Genomic DNA, 15,073 nt, shown 5'->3' with positions numbered 1-15,073 from the left:
CCCCTTATCCGGAAACCCGTTATCCAGAAAGCTCCGAATTATGGAAAGCCCGTCTCCCATAGACTCCATTTTAATCAAATAATTCAGAATTTTAAAATTGATTTCCTTTTTCTCTGTAATAATAAAACAGTACCTTGTAACTGATCCCAACTAAGATATAATTACCCCTTATTGGGGGCAGAACAGCCCTATTGGGTTTATTTAATGGTTAAATGATTCCCTTTTCTCTGTAATAATAAAACAGTACCTGTACTTGATCCCAACTAAGATATAATTACCCCTTATTGGGGCAGAACAGCCCTATTGGGTTTATTTAATGGTTAAATGATTCCCTTTTCTCTGTAATAATAAAACAGTACCTGTACTTGATCCCAACTAAGATATAATTACCCCTTATTGGGGGCAGAACAGCCCTATTGGGTTTATTTCATGGTTAAATGATTCCCTTTTCTCTGTAATAATAAAACAGTACCTGTACTTGATCCCAACTAAGATATAATTACCCCTTATTGGGGGCAGAACAGCCCTATTGGGTTTATTTCATGGTTAAATGATTCCCTTTTCTCTGTAATAATAAAACAGTACCTGTACTTGATCCCAACTAAGATATAAATAATCCTTATTGGATGCAAAACAATCCTATTGGGGTTAATTACTGTTTTATTGATTTTTTAGCAGACTCAAGGTATGGAGATCCAAATTACAGAAAGACCCCTTATCCGGAATACCCTTGGTCCCGAGCATTCTGGATAACGGATTCTATACCTGTATACGTGTTAGTATATTCCCCTTGTAAGCGAGATCGTTCCAGAAAAGTGTTAGTGTTGAGGTTAGTAAGAAATAATTCTGGGTCTAAAAAGTCTGGGCACCCCTGTCATAGAGGGGACTGTGTGGCGCCGGTGCCCCTGCAAGTTGTGGTGTTGGGGGCACTGTGTATGGGGGGGACTGTCTCAATTGGGGGCACTGTGTATGGGGGGGGACTGTCTCAATTGGGGGCACTGTGTATGGGGGGGACTGTCTCAATTGGGGGCACTGTGTATGGGGGCACTTTCTATGGAGGGTTACTGTCTATGGGGGCACTTTCTATGGGGCAATTGGGGGCATTGTGTATAGGGGCACTGTGTATGGGGGTACTATATTTTAGGCTATTGGGGGCTACTGTGTATGGGGGCACTGTGTATGGGGGGATACTGTGTATGGGGGCACTGTGTATGGGGGGATACTGTGTATGGGGGCACTGTGTATGGGGGGCTACTGTGTATGGTGGGCACTGTGTATTGTGGGCTACTGTGTATAGGGGGCACTGTGTATGGGGGGATACTGTGTATGGGGGCACTGTGTATGGGGGGATACTGTGTATGGGGGCACTGTGTATGGGGGGCTACTGTGTATGGTGGGCACTGTGTATTGTGGGCTACTGTGTATAGGGGGCACTGTGTATGGGGGGATACTGTGTATGGGGGGATACTGTGTATGGGGGGATACTGTGTATGGGGGGATACTGTGTATGGGGGCACTGTGTATGGGGGGCTACTGTGTATGGGGGCTACTGTGTATTGGGGGCTACTGTGTATGGGGGATACTGTGTATTGGGGGCTACTGTGTATGGGGGATACTGTGTATGGGGGCACTGTGTATGGGGGGGCAAAACTGGTACATAGTTATAACTCACTTATAACTGACTGCCTTCTCTCTATATTTGTATTTATATATAGGAGTTGCTATATTGTTTTCCTTAGGTCATTCAGTATGAGGGTATAGCACATTTGCGTCTGATCCCGCCATTTCATCTATATAAAAGGAGTATTTTTTGGCAAAAAAAAATGGATGGGTGTGGTAATTGGGGCGTGGCCACAAAAGCGGGCCCTCTTTTCATTTTTCAAATGTTGGGAGGTATGCTCAGCTTAATAAACTGTGAGACCCCCACCAATGAAATGGTCTGGCCCACCCATAGTGTCAGCGCCTCAGTGCCCCAGCTGTTACCTTGCATGCCCAGGGGCAGGGGGCAAAGAGTGTTCATGTGATTCTCTCAAAGGCCCTGCCTGTGGCCCCTAATGGCAGCCTGCCCTACCCAAGCCTACCCTGCCAGCAGTGCTGCCAATGTAGGGCACATTGTAGGCCCAGGAGGCAGTGAAGAAGCTGTGAGTTCCCTGCCCAGCTCCCCACTACTAATGGCCCTTACAGAGGTCCCAGTGAGATAATGAGGGGGGGGGGGGGGGGGGGGTTTCTCTGGGGGTTCTGCTGCAGCCATACCCACTCATACCCACACAGTGAGGGTTAATTAGCTACACAAGTAATGAAATGCTTATGTGTCTGACTAAGCAATGACATATACACGCAGTTTGTTATCAAACAGGACAGCTTGGCGCTCTCGTTACGGATTGGTGAAAGGATAGTGACGTTCCCATGTTGTGGGCGGAGCTCAGTAAATCAGTGCCAGCATGGGATTGGAAATGGGCGTCATTCCGGTGTGGGCGGGGCTAGTGAAGGGAATCACTTCCGGTACAGGAGGCGGAGTGAGGCAGCCGGCGCACAATGGCTGCTCCAGTAGTGGAGATATTGGGCTCTGATGAAGAGGAGGAGCTGCGGGCGAAGGCCCGGGGGAGGCCGAGGCTGGCGGATACAGACCGGGTGCGGCGGAGGTTGGAGTCGCGGAAGAAGTATGACTGCAGGCGGGTGTACCTGGGGGAGGTGCATGGTGCCTGGGTGCTGCGGAGGGAGAGAGGCGGCGGGATGACAGAGGCAGGCGGGGAGCCGTGGAGCGATGCCAAGCTGGCGGCTTATCTACTGGCCCTGGAGAGGCATGGGTGAGCGGGGATGTGTCTGGCTGCAGGGGGTGCAGAGGCCGAGTGCCCCCATTGGTTCTAACCCCATTGGTACTGCCCCATTGGCACTGTGCCCCCATTGGTTCTAACCCCATTGGCACTGTGCCCCCATTGGTTCTAACCCCATTGGCACTGTGCCCCCATTGGTTCTAACCCCATTGGCACTGTGCCCCCATTGGTTCTAACCCCATTGGCACTGTGCCCCCATTGGTTCTAACCCCATTGGCACTGTGCCCCCATTGGTTCTAACCCCATTGGCACTGTGCCCCCACTGGTTCTAACCCCATTGGCACTGTGCCCCCATTGGCACTGTGCCCCCATTGGTTCTAACCCCATTGGCACTGTGCCCCCATTGGCACTGTGCCCCCATTGGTTCTAACCCCATTGGTACTGTGACCCCATTGGCACTGTGCCCCCATTGGTTCTAACCCCATTGGCACTGTGCCCCCATTGGTTCTAACCCCATTGGCACTGTGCCCCCATTGGTTCTATCCCCATTGGCACTGTGCCCCCATTGGTTCTAACCCCATTGGCACTGTGCCCCCATTGGTTCTAACCCCATTGGCACTGTGCCCCCATTGGTTCTAACCCCATTGGTACTGTGCCCCCATTGGCACTGTGCCCCCATTGGTTCTAACCCCATTGGTAATGTGACCCCATTGGCACTGTGCCCCCATTGGTACTGTGCCCCCATTGGCACTGTGCCCCCATTGGCACTGTGCCCCCATTGGCACTGTGCCCCCATTGGCACTGTGCCCCCATTGGCACTGTGCCCCCATTGGCACTGTGCCCCCATTGGCACTGTGCCCCCATTGGCACTGTGCCCCCATTGGCACTGTGCCCCCATTGGCACTGTGCCCCCATTGGCACTGTGCCCCCATTGGCACTGTGCCCCCATTGGTTCTAACCCCATTGGTACTGTGCCCCCATTGGTTCTAACCCCATTGGTACTGTGCCCCCATTGGTTCTAACCCCATTGGCACTGCCCCCATTGGCACTGTGCCCCCATTGGCACTGTGCCCCCATTGGCACTGTGCCCCCATTGGCACTGTGCCCCCATTGGCACTGTGCCCCCATTGGCACTGTGCCCCCATTGGCACTGTGCCCCCATTGGTTCTAACCCCATTGGCACTGTGCCCCCATTGGTTCTAACCCCATTGGTACTGCCCCCATTGGCACTGTGCCCCCATTGGTTCTAACCCCATTGGTTCTAACCCCATTGGCACTGTGCCCCCATTGGTTCTAACCCCATTGGTACTGTGCCCCCATTGGTTCTAACCGCATTGGTACTGTGCCCCCATTGGTTCTAACCCCATTGGTACTGTGCCCCCATTGGTTCTAACCCCATTGGTACTGTGCCCCCATTGGTTCTAACCCCATTGGTACTGTGACCCCATTGGTTCTAACCCCATTGGTACTGTGACCCCATTGGCACTGCCCCCATTGGTTCTAACCCCATTGGTTCTAACCCCATTGGCACTGCCCCCATTGGCACTGTGCCCCCATTGGCACTGTGCCCCCATTGGCACTGTGCCCCCATTGGCACTGCCCCCATTGGCACTGCCCCCATTGGTTAACCCCATTGGTTCTAACCCCATTGGCACTGCCCCCATTGGCACTGCCCCCATTGGCACTGCCCCCATTGGCGCTGTGCCCCCATTGGCGCTGTGCCCCCATTGGCGCTGCCTCCATTGGCACTGCCCCCATTGGCACTGCCCCCATTGGTACTGACCCACTGCTGTGTGTGTTACAGGAAACCCTGCGAGACGCTCCAGCCTGGGAAGCTGCCCAAAAACAGTAAGTGCCCAGCATCCTCTGGGGCTGATATTTACCCCCCCAAGCCTAACTGGGACTGGACCCCCCTCTGGGTAAGCTGGCAGGATCAGTACCCCCACCCTCTGGGGTAAGCTGGCAGGATCAGTACCCCCACCCTCTGGGGCAAGCTTGCAGAATCAGGACCCCCACCCTCTGGGGTCGGCTGGCAGGATCAGGGCCCCCACCCTCTGGGGCAAGCTTGCAGAATCAGGACCCCCACCCTCTGGGGTAAGCTGGCAGGATCAGTACCCCCGCCCTCTGGGGTAAGCTGGCAGGATCAGTACCCCCGCCCTCTGGGGTAAGCTGGCAGGATCAGGACCCCCACCCTCTGGGGTAAGCTGGCAGGATCAGGACCCCCACCCTCTGGGGTAAGCTGGCAGGATCAGGACCCCCACCCTCTGGGGTAAGCTGGCAGGATCAGGACCCCCACCCTCTGGGGTAAGCTGGCAGGATCAGGACCCCCACCCTCTGGGGTAAGCTGGCAGGATCAGGTCCCCCACCCTCTGGGGTAAGCTGGCAGGATCAGGTCCCCCACCCTCTGGGGTAAGCTTGCAGGATCAGTACCCCCACCCTCTGGGGTAAGCTGGCAGGATCAGTACCCCCACCCTCTGGGGTAAGCTGGTAGGATCAGTACCCCCACCCTCTGGGGTAAGCTGGCAGGATCAGTACCCCCACCCTCTGGGGTAAGCTGGCAGGATCAGTACCCCCACCCTCTGGGGTAAGCTGGCTGACTCAGCAGCTGATTGGCCTGTTTATGGAGACCTTCCCAACATGTCCCGTCCAACTGATTTCTGCTGAGGATCCTGTTGGCCCGTTGATGTGGGCTCTTCCTTATGGGCCTGTGTGGGTCTCCATTGTGATCCAGTTGTTGGCATAGGGGGCCCCAGTATCAGGCTGTGGTTCCCTTAGTGCGGCTTTTATAGTCAGTGGGAGATGCCAGGGCTCTGTTTGCTTGCCAGCTGGCACTGTGTGTTATAACGCACCCATGTTTCTCTCTTGCAGGGCGAAGACGCTGTGTGAACAGTTTGCTGAGCCTAGCGACCTGGTACCATGCCCACAGGACCCACTGCCCCCACGAGCCTGCCCTGTCTGAGCTGGACACAAGTCATGTTCTGTACACTACAGCAGTGTGGCAATGCCAGGAGGGGCACCGATACTTCCAGGACCTGCGCTGCCCCCTCAAAGCAATAAGCCAGAGAGGCAAGTACCAATGCACAGAATAGTACCTTGGCAGGGGAAACATTTAGTTCATGTTCTGACGAAAATGGCAGTCTCTTTGGTTGGGATGTTACCTGTCTCTATGCAACATCCCACTAGTAATGAGTTAGGAGCATTTGGGTGGCTGAGAACAAGCATTGTTATGGGTGCAGATGTGTACTCACTGGTAGTCACTAAGCATGCTGGGAGATGTAGTTTAACATGAGGGACATCTCATTGAGGTTCCAGATCCATAGCAGAGATTAATTTTCTGTTTTATTCCTCTGGTAATTTCAGGTGCAATGTACCTAATAACTTGCCCCCACCCTGACTTACTTTCTTGTCGTTACCCCCACAGGCTGCGATGATGGTGCCAGTTCTGATGATTCTTCCTCAAGCACGCCCCCTGTGGAGCAGTCGCCCGAAGTCTATCACGTGGAACACCCAGTGCATGCCGGCTTCCCCCACCTCTCTGAGAGCGTCATCGAATCTGGGGCACAGACTTCTGAGAGCTCAGAGACTGTAGTGTGTGTCCCCATAGGATCAGATGAAGGGGCACTATTTGGGGGGGTATCTCAGGAGGAACTGGGGCATGTGGTGGCTGCAAGCTGCCCCTCTCAGGTGATCATTATCGCTGGTCCTGGGTATGAGGCACTGACAGCTGAAGGAATCCATCTAAATGTGGCAGATGGAGATGGGGAAGAACATGAGACTTGCACAGCAATGGAGGCCGTGTCTGCATATACACGAACGCACCCTGAAAATGCTAGGAGCTTAGTGACAGGTAACTATAGGCTAACAATCAGAGAGGCTTTTGGGATTTGGAGGCAGACAGCAAGAAACTGATATGGAGTCATTCCAGAGGAGTGAGCTATGGGACATGGAGTCTGTCCCTCCCACTGCAGGGTGATACAGTGACACAGACAGGAGGGAGCTATGGGACATGGAGTCTGCCCCTCCCACTGCAGGGTGATACAGTGATACAGACAGGAGGGAGCTATGGGACACGGAGTCTGTCCCTCCCACTGCAGGGTGATACAGTGACACAGACAGGAGGGAGCTATGGGACACGGAGTCTGTCCCTCCCACTGCAGGGTGATACAGTGACACAGACAGGAGGGAGCTATGGGACACGGAGTCTGTCCCTCCCACTGCAGGGTGATACAGTGACACAGACAGGAGGGAGCTATGGAACATGGAGTATGTCCCTCCCACTGCAGGGTGATACAGTGACACAGGAGGGGGCTATGGGATATGGAGTCTGTCCCTCCCACTGCAGGGTGATACAGTGACACAGACAGGAGGGGGCTATGGGACATGGTGTCTGCCCCTCCCACTGCAGGGTGATACAGTGACACAGACAGGAGGGGGCTATGGGACACGGAGTCTGTCCCCTCCCACTGCAGGGTGATACAGTGACACAGACAGGAGGGGGCTATGGGACATGGAGTCTGCCCCTCCCACTGCAGGGTGATACAGTGACACAGACAGGAGGGGGCTATGGGACATGGAGTCTGTCCCTCCCACTGCAGGGTGATACAGTGACACAGACAGGAGGGGGCTATGGGACACGGAGTCTGTCCCTCCCACTGCAGGGTGATACAGTGACACAGGAGGGGGCTATGGGATATGGAGTCTGTCCCTCCCACTGCAGGGTGATACAGTGACACAGACAGGAGGGGGCTATGGGACATGGAGTCTGTCCCCTCCCACTGCAGGGTGATACAGTGACACAGACAGGAGGGAGCTATGGGACACGGAGTCTGTCCCCTCCCACTGCAGGGTGATACAGTGACACAGACAGGAGGGGGCTATGGGACATGGAGTCTGCCCCTCCCACTGCAGGGTGATACAGTGACACAGACAGGAGGGGGCTATGGGACATGGAGTCTGCCCCTCCCACTGCAGGGTGATACAGTGACACAGACAGGAGGGAGCTATGGGACACGGAGTCTGTCCCCTCCCACTGCAGGGTGATACAGTGACACAGACAGGAGGGGGCTATGGGACATGGAGTCTGCCCCTCCCACTGCAGGGTGATACAGTGACACAGACAGGAGGGGGCTATGGGACATGGAGTCTGCCCCTCCCACTGCAGGGTGATACAGTGACACAGACAGGAGGGAGCTATGGGACACGGAGTCTGTCCCCTCCCACTGCAGGGTGATACAGTGACACAGACAGGAGGGGGCTATGGGACATGGAGTCTGCCCCTCCCACTGCAGGGTGATACAGTGACACAGACGGTAGGGAGCTATGGGACACGGAGTCTGCCCCTCCCACTGCAGGGTGATACAGTGACACAGACAGGAGGGAGCTATGGGACACGGAGTCTGCCCCTCCCACTGCAGGGTGATACAGTGACACAGACAGGAGGGAGCTATGGGACACGGAGTCTGCCCCTCCCACTGCAGGGTGATACAGTGACACAGACAGGAGGGGGCTATGGGACACGGAGTCTGCCCCTCCCACTGCAGGGTGATACAGTGACACAGACAGGAGGGAGCTATGGGACACGGAGTCTGCCCCTCCCACTGCAGGGTGATACAGTGACACAGACAGGAGGGGGCTATGGGACACGGAGTCTGTCCCTCCCACTGCAGGGTGATACAGTGACACAGACAGGAGGGAGCTATGGGACATGGAGTCCGTCCCTCCCACTGCAGGGTGATACAGTGACACAGACAGGAGGGGGCTATGGGACACGGAGTCTGCCCCTCCCACTGCAGGGTGATACAGTGACACAGACAGGAGGGGGCTATGGGACACGGAGTCTGCCCCTCCCACTGCAGGGTGATACAGTGACACAGACAGGAGGCAACTGGGGGTACAGAGGGTGATAGAGCTGGCTAATATTGGGGTCACGCTACTCCTTGCCAGTGCACAGTGCCACCCATTCCTTTGATGCAAATTTGTATCATATTAAAGCCAAGGAACCCAGTAAGTTTGTTTCTCTATTTGTTTCCGGTCAGTGCAAGAGGAAGATGAGGAAGCAGAGTTCCACCCACAGCAGGTAGAGGCAGGAGGACATGTAGCAGAGATCTACCACCATATATCCTATGATGAGTCTGTACATGACCAGTATGATGAAGAAGATGATGATGAAGATGATGATGATCCGGAGCTTGTAGAAGACCCTGACTACACATCAGATTATACACCGCACCCCCAAAAGGAGCCTGCAAAGTATGTAGGAGATAAGTGTTCCTGTGGGTGGCGCTAGAGTAGCATTAGGCTGAGCAGTCATTATCAGATTATCAGAGCTTTTTTAGTCCTGTTGTGGGCAAAGATTTAGGTAGGTGCCATTTTAATTGTGGGCATTCTTATGTTTCACACAGGAAGAAAAGCCGCCCTAACCGGGTACGGAAAGACGATGGTGTTCTTGAGATGTACCACTGCCAGTATGAGGGGTGTTCACAGGTGTACAGGGCTCTCAGCAGCTTCCAGGTACATTGGGGGTGTCGGATATAATTGGGGAGCTGGCTGTGCGCCATGTATAAAGATCTGTATTCAGGATATTCCTGGCTCTTATAGATAGATGGGTGGGGCTGTAGCTCATTGCCATGGTGGAAAGCATTATATGTCTGTGTTATGCTGGGATCTTTCCCCAGCCCCACGACTGTTGGTCGGTCTGTCCCAACTGCCCAGGGTCCTGCTAGGCACAAACTTGTAACCGTATCCTTTCCCCCCAGAACCATGTCAATCTGGTCCACAAAAAGGGCAGAACGAAAGTGTGTACTGAACCCGGCTGTGGGAAAAGCTTCTACCTGACCAATCACCTGCGCCGACACATGCTCATACACACAGGTACGCGGCTCCCTACAGGCGCTCCCTCAGAGCAGAGAAGGGACGGCCGCCTTTCTACATCATTCATCCTTTTTCTTTTCATAGGGGAACGGGATTTTATCTGTGAAACGTGCGGGAAATCCTTCAAAAGGAAAAGTCACCTGCAGGTCCACAAAAGAACCCACACCGGGGAGACCCCCTTGCAGTAAGAGAAGCTGCCTGTGTATTAGTGTGTGAGCGAAGGTGGCGGGGTTTGTACTGCTGCTGTCTATTAGTGTGTGAGGGAAGGGGGCGGGGATTGTACTGCTGCTGTCTATTAGTGTGTGAGTGAAGGGGGCGGGGTTTGTACTGCTGCTGTCTATTAGTGTGTGAGTGAAGGGGGCGGGGATTGTACTGCTGCTGTCTATTAGTGTGTGAGTGAAGGGGGCGGGGTTTGTACTGCTGCTGTCTATTAGTGTGTGAGTGAAGGAGGGGCGGGGTTTGTACTGCTGCTGTCAGTGTGTGAGTGAAGGAGGGGTGGGGATTGTACTGCTGCTGTCTATTAGTGTGTGAGGGAAGGCGGCGGGATTTGTACTGCTGTCTATTAGTGTGTGAGTGAAGGGGGCGGGGTTTGTACTGCTGCTGTCTATAAGTGTGTGAGTGAAGGGGGCGGGTTTGTACTGCTGTCTATTAGTGTGTGAGTGAAGGAGGGGCGGGGTTTGTACTGCTGTCTATTAGTGTGTGAGTGAAGGGGGCGGGGTTTGTACTGCTGTCTATTAGTGTGTGAGTGAAGGAGGGGCGGGGTTTGTACTGCTGTCTATTAGTGTGTGAGTGAAGGAGGGGCGGGGTTTGTACTGCTTTCTATTAGTGTGTGAGTGAAGGGGGCGGGGTTTGTACTGCTGCTGTCTATTAGTGTGTGAGTGAAGGAGGGGCGGGGTTTGTACTGCTGTCTATTAGTGTGAGTGAAGGGGGCGGGGTTTGTACTGCTGTCTATTAGTGTGTGGGTGAAGGGGGCGGGGTTTGTACTGCTGCTGTCAGTGTGTGAGTGAAGGAGGGGCAGGGTTTGTACTGCTTTCTATTAGTGTGTGAGTGAAGGGGGCGGGGTTTGTACTGCTGCTGTCTATTAGTGTGTGAGGGAAGGGGGCGGGGATTGTACTGCTGCTGTCTATTAGTGTGTGAGTGAAGGGGGCGGGGTTTGTACTGCTGCTGTCTATTAGTGTGTGAGTGAAGGAGGGGCGGGGTTTGTACTGCTGCTGTCAGTGTGTGAGTGAAGGAGGGGTGGGGTTTGTACTGCTGCTGTCTATTAGTGTGTGAGGGAAGGCGGCGGGATTTGTACTGCTGTCTATTAGTGTGTGAGTGAAGGGGGCGGGGTTTGTGCTGCTGTCTATAAGTGTGTGAGTGAAGGGGGCGGGGTTTGTACTGCTGTCTATTAGTGTGTGAGTGAAGGAGGGGCGGGGTTTGTACTGCTGTCTATTAGTGTGTGAGTGAAGGGGGCGGGGTTTGTACTGCTGTCTATTAGTGTGTGAGTGAAGGAGGGGCGGGGTTTGTACTGCTGTCTATTAGTGTGTGAGTGAAGGAGGGGCGGGGTTTGTACTGCTTTCTATTAGTGTGTGAGTGAAGGGGGCGGGGTTTGTACTGCTGCTGTCTATTAGTGTGTGAGTGAAGGAGGGGCGGGGTTTGTACTGCTGTCTATTAGTGTGAGTGAAGGGGGCGGGGTTTGTACTGCTGTCTATTAGTGTGTGGGTGAAGGGGCGGGGTTTGTACTGCTGCTGTCAGTGTGTGAGTGAAGGAGGGGCAGGGTTTGTACTGCTTTCTATTAGTGTGTGAGTGAAGGGGGCGGGGTTTGTACTGCTGCTGTCTATTAGTGTGTGAGGGAAGGGGGCGGGGATTGTACTGCTGCTGTCTATTAGTGTGTGAGTGAAGGGGGCGGGGTTTGTACTGCTGCTGTCTATTAGTGTGTGAGTGAAGGAGGGGCGGGGTTTGTACTGCTGCTGTCAGTGTGTGAGTGAAGGAGGGGTGGGGTTTGTACTGCTGCTGTCTATTAGTGTGTGAGGGAAGGCGGCGGGATTTGTACTGCTGTCTATTAGTGTGTGAGTGAAGGGGGCGGGGTTTGTACTGCTGCTGTCTATAAGTGTGTGAGTGAAGGGGGCGGGGTTTGTACTGCTGTCTATTAGTGTGTGAGTGAAGGGGGCGGGGTTTGTACTGCTGTCTATTAGTGTGTGAGTGAAGGGGGCGGGGTTTGTACTGCTGTCTATTAGTGTGTGGGTGAAGGGGGCGGGGTTTGTACTGCTGCTGTCAGTGTGTGAGTGAAGGAGGGGCAGGGTTTGTACTGCTTTCTATTAGTGTGTGAGTGAAGGGGGCGGGGTTTGTACTGCTGCTGTCTATTAGTGTGTGAGTGAAGGGGGCGGGGTTTGTACTGCTGTCTATTAGTGTGTGAGTGAAGGGGGCGGGGTTTGTACTGCTGTCTATTAGTGTGTGAGTGAAGGGGGCGGGGTTTGTACTGCTGTCTATTAGTGTGTGAGTGAAGGGGGCGGGGTTTGTACTGCTGTCTATTAGTGTGTGAGTGAAGGGGGCGGGGTTTGTACTGCTGTCTATTAGTGTGTGAGTGAAGGGGGCGGGGTTTGTACTGCTGTGTATTAGTGTGTGAGTGAAGGAGGGGCGGGGTTTGTACTGCTGTGTATTAGTGTGTGAGTGAAGGAGGGGCGGGGTTTGTACTGCTGCTGTCTATTAGTGTGTGAGTGAAGGAGGGGCGGGGTTTGTACTGCTGCTGTCTATTAGTGTGTGAGTGGAGGAGGGGCGGGGTTTGTACTGCTGCTGTCTATTAGTGTGTGAGTGAAGGAGGGGCGGGGTTTGTACTGCTGCTGTCTATTGGTGTGTGAGTGAAGGGGGCGGGGTTTGTACTGCTGCTGTCTATTAGTGTGTGAGTGAAGGGGGCGGGGTTTGTACTGCTGTCTATTAGTGTGTGAGTGAAGGAGGGGCGGGGTTTGTACTGTCTATTAGTGTGTGAGTGAAGGGGGCGGGGTTTGTACTGCTGCTGTCTATTAGTGTGTGAGTGAAGGAGGGGCGGGGTTTGTACTGCTTTCTATTAGTGTGTGAGTGAAGGGGGCGGGGTTTGTACTGCTGCTGTCTATTAGTGTGTGAGTGAAGGAGGGGCGGGGTTTGTACTGCTGTCTATTAGTGGTGTGAGTGAAGGGGGCGGGGTTTGTACTGCTGTCTATTAGTGTGTGAGTGAAGGGGGCGGGGTTTGTACTGCTTATTAGTGTGTGAGTGAAGGAGGGGCGGGGTTTGTACTGCTGTGTATTAGTGTGTGAGTGAAGGGGGCGGGGTTTGTACTGCTGCTGTCTATTAGTGTGTGAGTGAAGGAGGGGCGGGGTTTGTACTGCTGCTGTCTATTAGTGTGTGAGTGAAGGAGGGGCGGGGTTTGTACTGCTGCTGTCTATTAGTGTGTGAGTGAAGGAGGGGCGGGGTTTGTACTGCTGCTGTCTATTAGTGTGTGAGTGAAGGGGGCGGGGTTTGTAACTGCTGCTGTCTATTAGTGTGTGAGTGAAGGAGGGGCGGGGTTTGTACTGCTGCTGTCTATTAGTGTGTGAGTGAAGGAGGGGCGGGGTTTGTACTGCTGCTGTCTATTAGTGTGTGAGTGAAGGAGGGGCGGGGTTTGTACTGCTGCTGTCTATTAGTGTGTGAGTGAAGGGGGCGGGGTTTGTACTGCTGCTGTCTATTAGTGTGTGAGTGAAGGAGGGGCGGGGTTTGTACTGCTGCTGTCAGTGTGTGAGTGAAAGGGGCGGGGTTTGTACTGCTGCCCGTGTCCCTAACCTATTGTCCCTCTGTGCCCTGGAGGTGTGAGGTGTGCGGGTACCAGTGCAGGCAGCGGGCCTCCCTGAACTGGCACAGGCGGAAGCACCGGGAAGAGATCAGTTACAGCTTCTCCTGTGAGTACTGCGGCAAGCGCTTTGAGAAGAAGGAGAGCGTGAAGTTCCATAAGCTGAAGAGTCACCCCGATGAGAAGCCCACCTGAGGCGGCGGCTGGGGGGCTCACCCTTCCACTTGGCTTCCATTGGATGCAGACTGTGTATAGCCATCAGTATGGGCCAGCCAGGCGCCTACCCTCCATGTGTGAATGAAGGGACATGGCGTAGTTGTAGCACTACCAGGAGGGGGCGTTGCAGGCTCCCCCACATCACTCCCTAGATTGCTTCCCCACTTAGTGTTAGCGGAGGGGTGTGAGGCACTGGAGCAGAACTGCCCTGCACTAGAGGACGCCTATGAATCCCACCCTGGCCTACTTGAAGTGCCTGTTTCCCACCCCTGCTTTTGTTAAACTGCCCGGTATTTATTATTTCTACTGATGTTCAGTATTAGTTCATTAAAAACAATTTTCCCAGCAGCGGGTGTTTTACTGAGCAGTGCAGTTCCTAATGCAGCGTCTGTGCAGCTCAGTGTCCCATTGAGGCCCAGTACCTGCCCTGTTCCTGATTGGCTTAGATTCAGTATAGTCCAGCCATCAATTCAGTAGTAGAGGGGTACTACCCCAACCCCCAATCATCTCTGCCACTGGATCATACAGCAAGTGCCCGGCAGGGGACATTTTTCATCCCTTCTATAGGCACCCACAGACAGCCCCCCCCTTAAGCTGCCACCCTGTATAGAGAATGAGGCCCTGGTACCATTTGGATGGAGTGAGGTCTGTGCAGAGTATCTGACTAGCTGGCTATGTCTGGCCCCCTAATAAAGGGCAAACCAAAAGGGCTGCAGACCCAAAAAATACAATTTTGCCTATTGAACCAGTCAGCTGGCCTCTGCTGTATTGGCTGTGTGTGTGTGTCACTGGCCCTGCACATGCTCAGTGTGCTTTGCACTGCTGCTAAGATTAGGGGCCATTGGAAAGCATCAAAACAAAGAAAAGTGAGGTTCATCTGTCACAGAAGCTGATGCTACAAGGATGAATACATTCTGATGCAGACTGCATAGGTTTCTGAGCTGCCACGTAATCTGATATTAGTAGCAATCCACCCTGTAGTATGTAGACTGTATTTTGTGTGTATATATACTGTATCTGAGTTGGCCCATAAGCTCAGGTGTCTGACAGCAGCCTGGAGGTTTAGTTCACCTTTAACATGGGTCAAGGCACCCATATTTGCGTATAACTGTAATAGATAGGAGCCGTATAAATGCGCAGATATTACTGGGATCCCTCCCCAGAGGGGCGGCGCCGCGTATAACTGTAATAGAAAGGGGCCGTATAAATGCGCAGATATTACTGGGATCCCTCCCCAGAGGGGGGCGCCGCGTATAACTGTAATAGAAAGGGGCCGTATAAATGCGCAGATATTACTGGAATCCCTCTACAGAGGGGCGGCGCCGCGTATAACTGTAATAGAAAGGGGCCGTATAAATGCGCAGATATTACTGGGATCCCTCCCCAGAGGGGCGGCGCCGCGTTTAACTGTAATAGAAAGGGGCCGTATAAATGC

General features: G+C 53.8%; 1 protein-coding gene across 2 annotated transcripts; it reads left to right on the top strand.

Moving 5' to 3' along the window:
• The first annotated feature begins 2,480 nt into the window (after positions 1-2,480).
• Positions 2,481-13,986, top strand: znf653 (zinc finger protein 653). Of its 2 annotated transcripts, XM_031899436.1 has the most exons (9): positions 2,481-2,807; positions 4,579-4,622; positions 5,643-5,840; positions 6,196-6,621; positions 8,810-9,023; positions 9,176-9,284; positions 9,530-9,644; positions 9,729-9,828; positions 13,440-13,986. In XM_031899436.1, the coding sequence occupies exons 1-9, from the start codon at positions 2,536-2,538 to the stop codon at positions 13,615-13,617; spliced, it is 1,656 nt and encodes a 551-aa protein (XP_031755296.1). In that variant the 5' UTR covers positions 2,481-2,535; the 3' UTR covers positions 13,618-13,986. The 2 variants fall into 2 exon arrangements, with proteins under 2 accessions (XP_031755296.1, XP_031755297.1); XM_031899437.1 differs by lacking the exon at positions 4,579-4,622 and having other exon boundaries at positions 2,665-2,807.
• The last annotated feature ends 1,087 nt before the right edge of the window (positions 13,987-15,073 follow it).

The sequence above is a fragment of the Xenopus tropicalis genome, chromosome 3 (genome assembly GCF_000004195.4).
Source record: "Xenopus tropicalis strain Nigerian chromosome 3, UCB_Xtro_10.0, whole genome shotgun sequence".
In the NCBI taxonomy this organism is placed as follows: Eukaryota; Metazoa; Chordata; class Amphibia; order Anura; family Pipidae; genus Xenopus; species Xenopus tropicalis.
The sequence above is the reverse complement of the archived record's forward strand: the minus strand, read 5'-3'. Positions and strand labels throughout refer to the sequence as shown.

Excerpts from the sequence above, each read along its gene's own strand:
- znf653 (XM_031899436.1), top strand. The coding sequence starts at position 2,536 with ATGGCTGCTCCAGTAGTGGAGATATTGGGCTCTGATGAAGAGGAGGAG. Across the intron at positions 5,841-6,195 it reads CAAAGCAATAAGCCAGAGAG|GCTGCGATGATGGTGCCAGT; the intron begins GCAAGTACCAAT and ends TTACCCCCACAG. Across the intron at positions 9,024-9,175 it reads CCCCAAAAGGAGCCTGCAAA|GAAGAAAAGCCGCCCTAACC; the intron begins GTATGTAGGAGA and ends TGTTTCACACAG.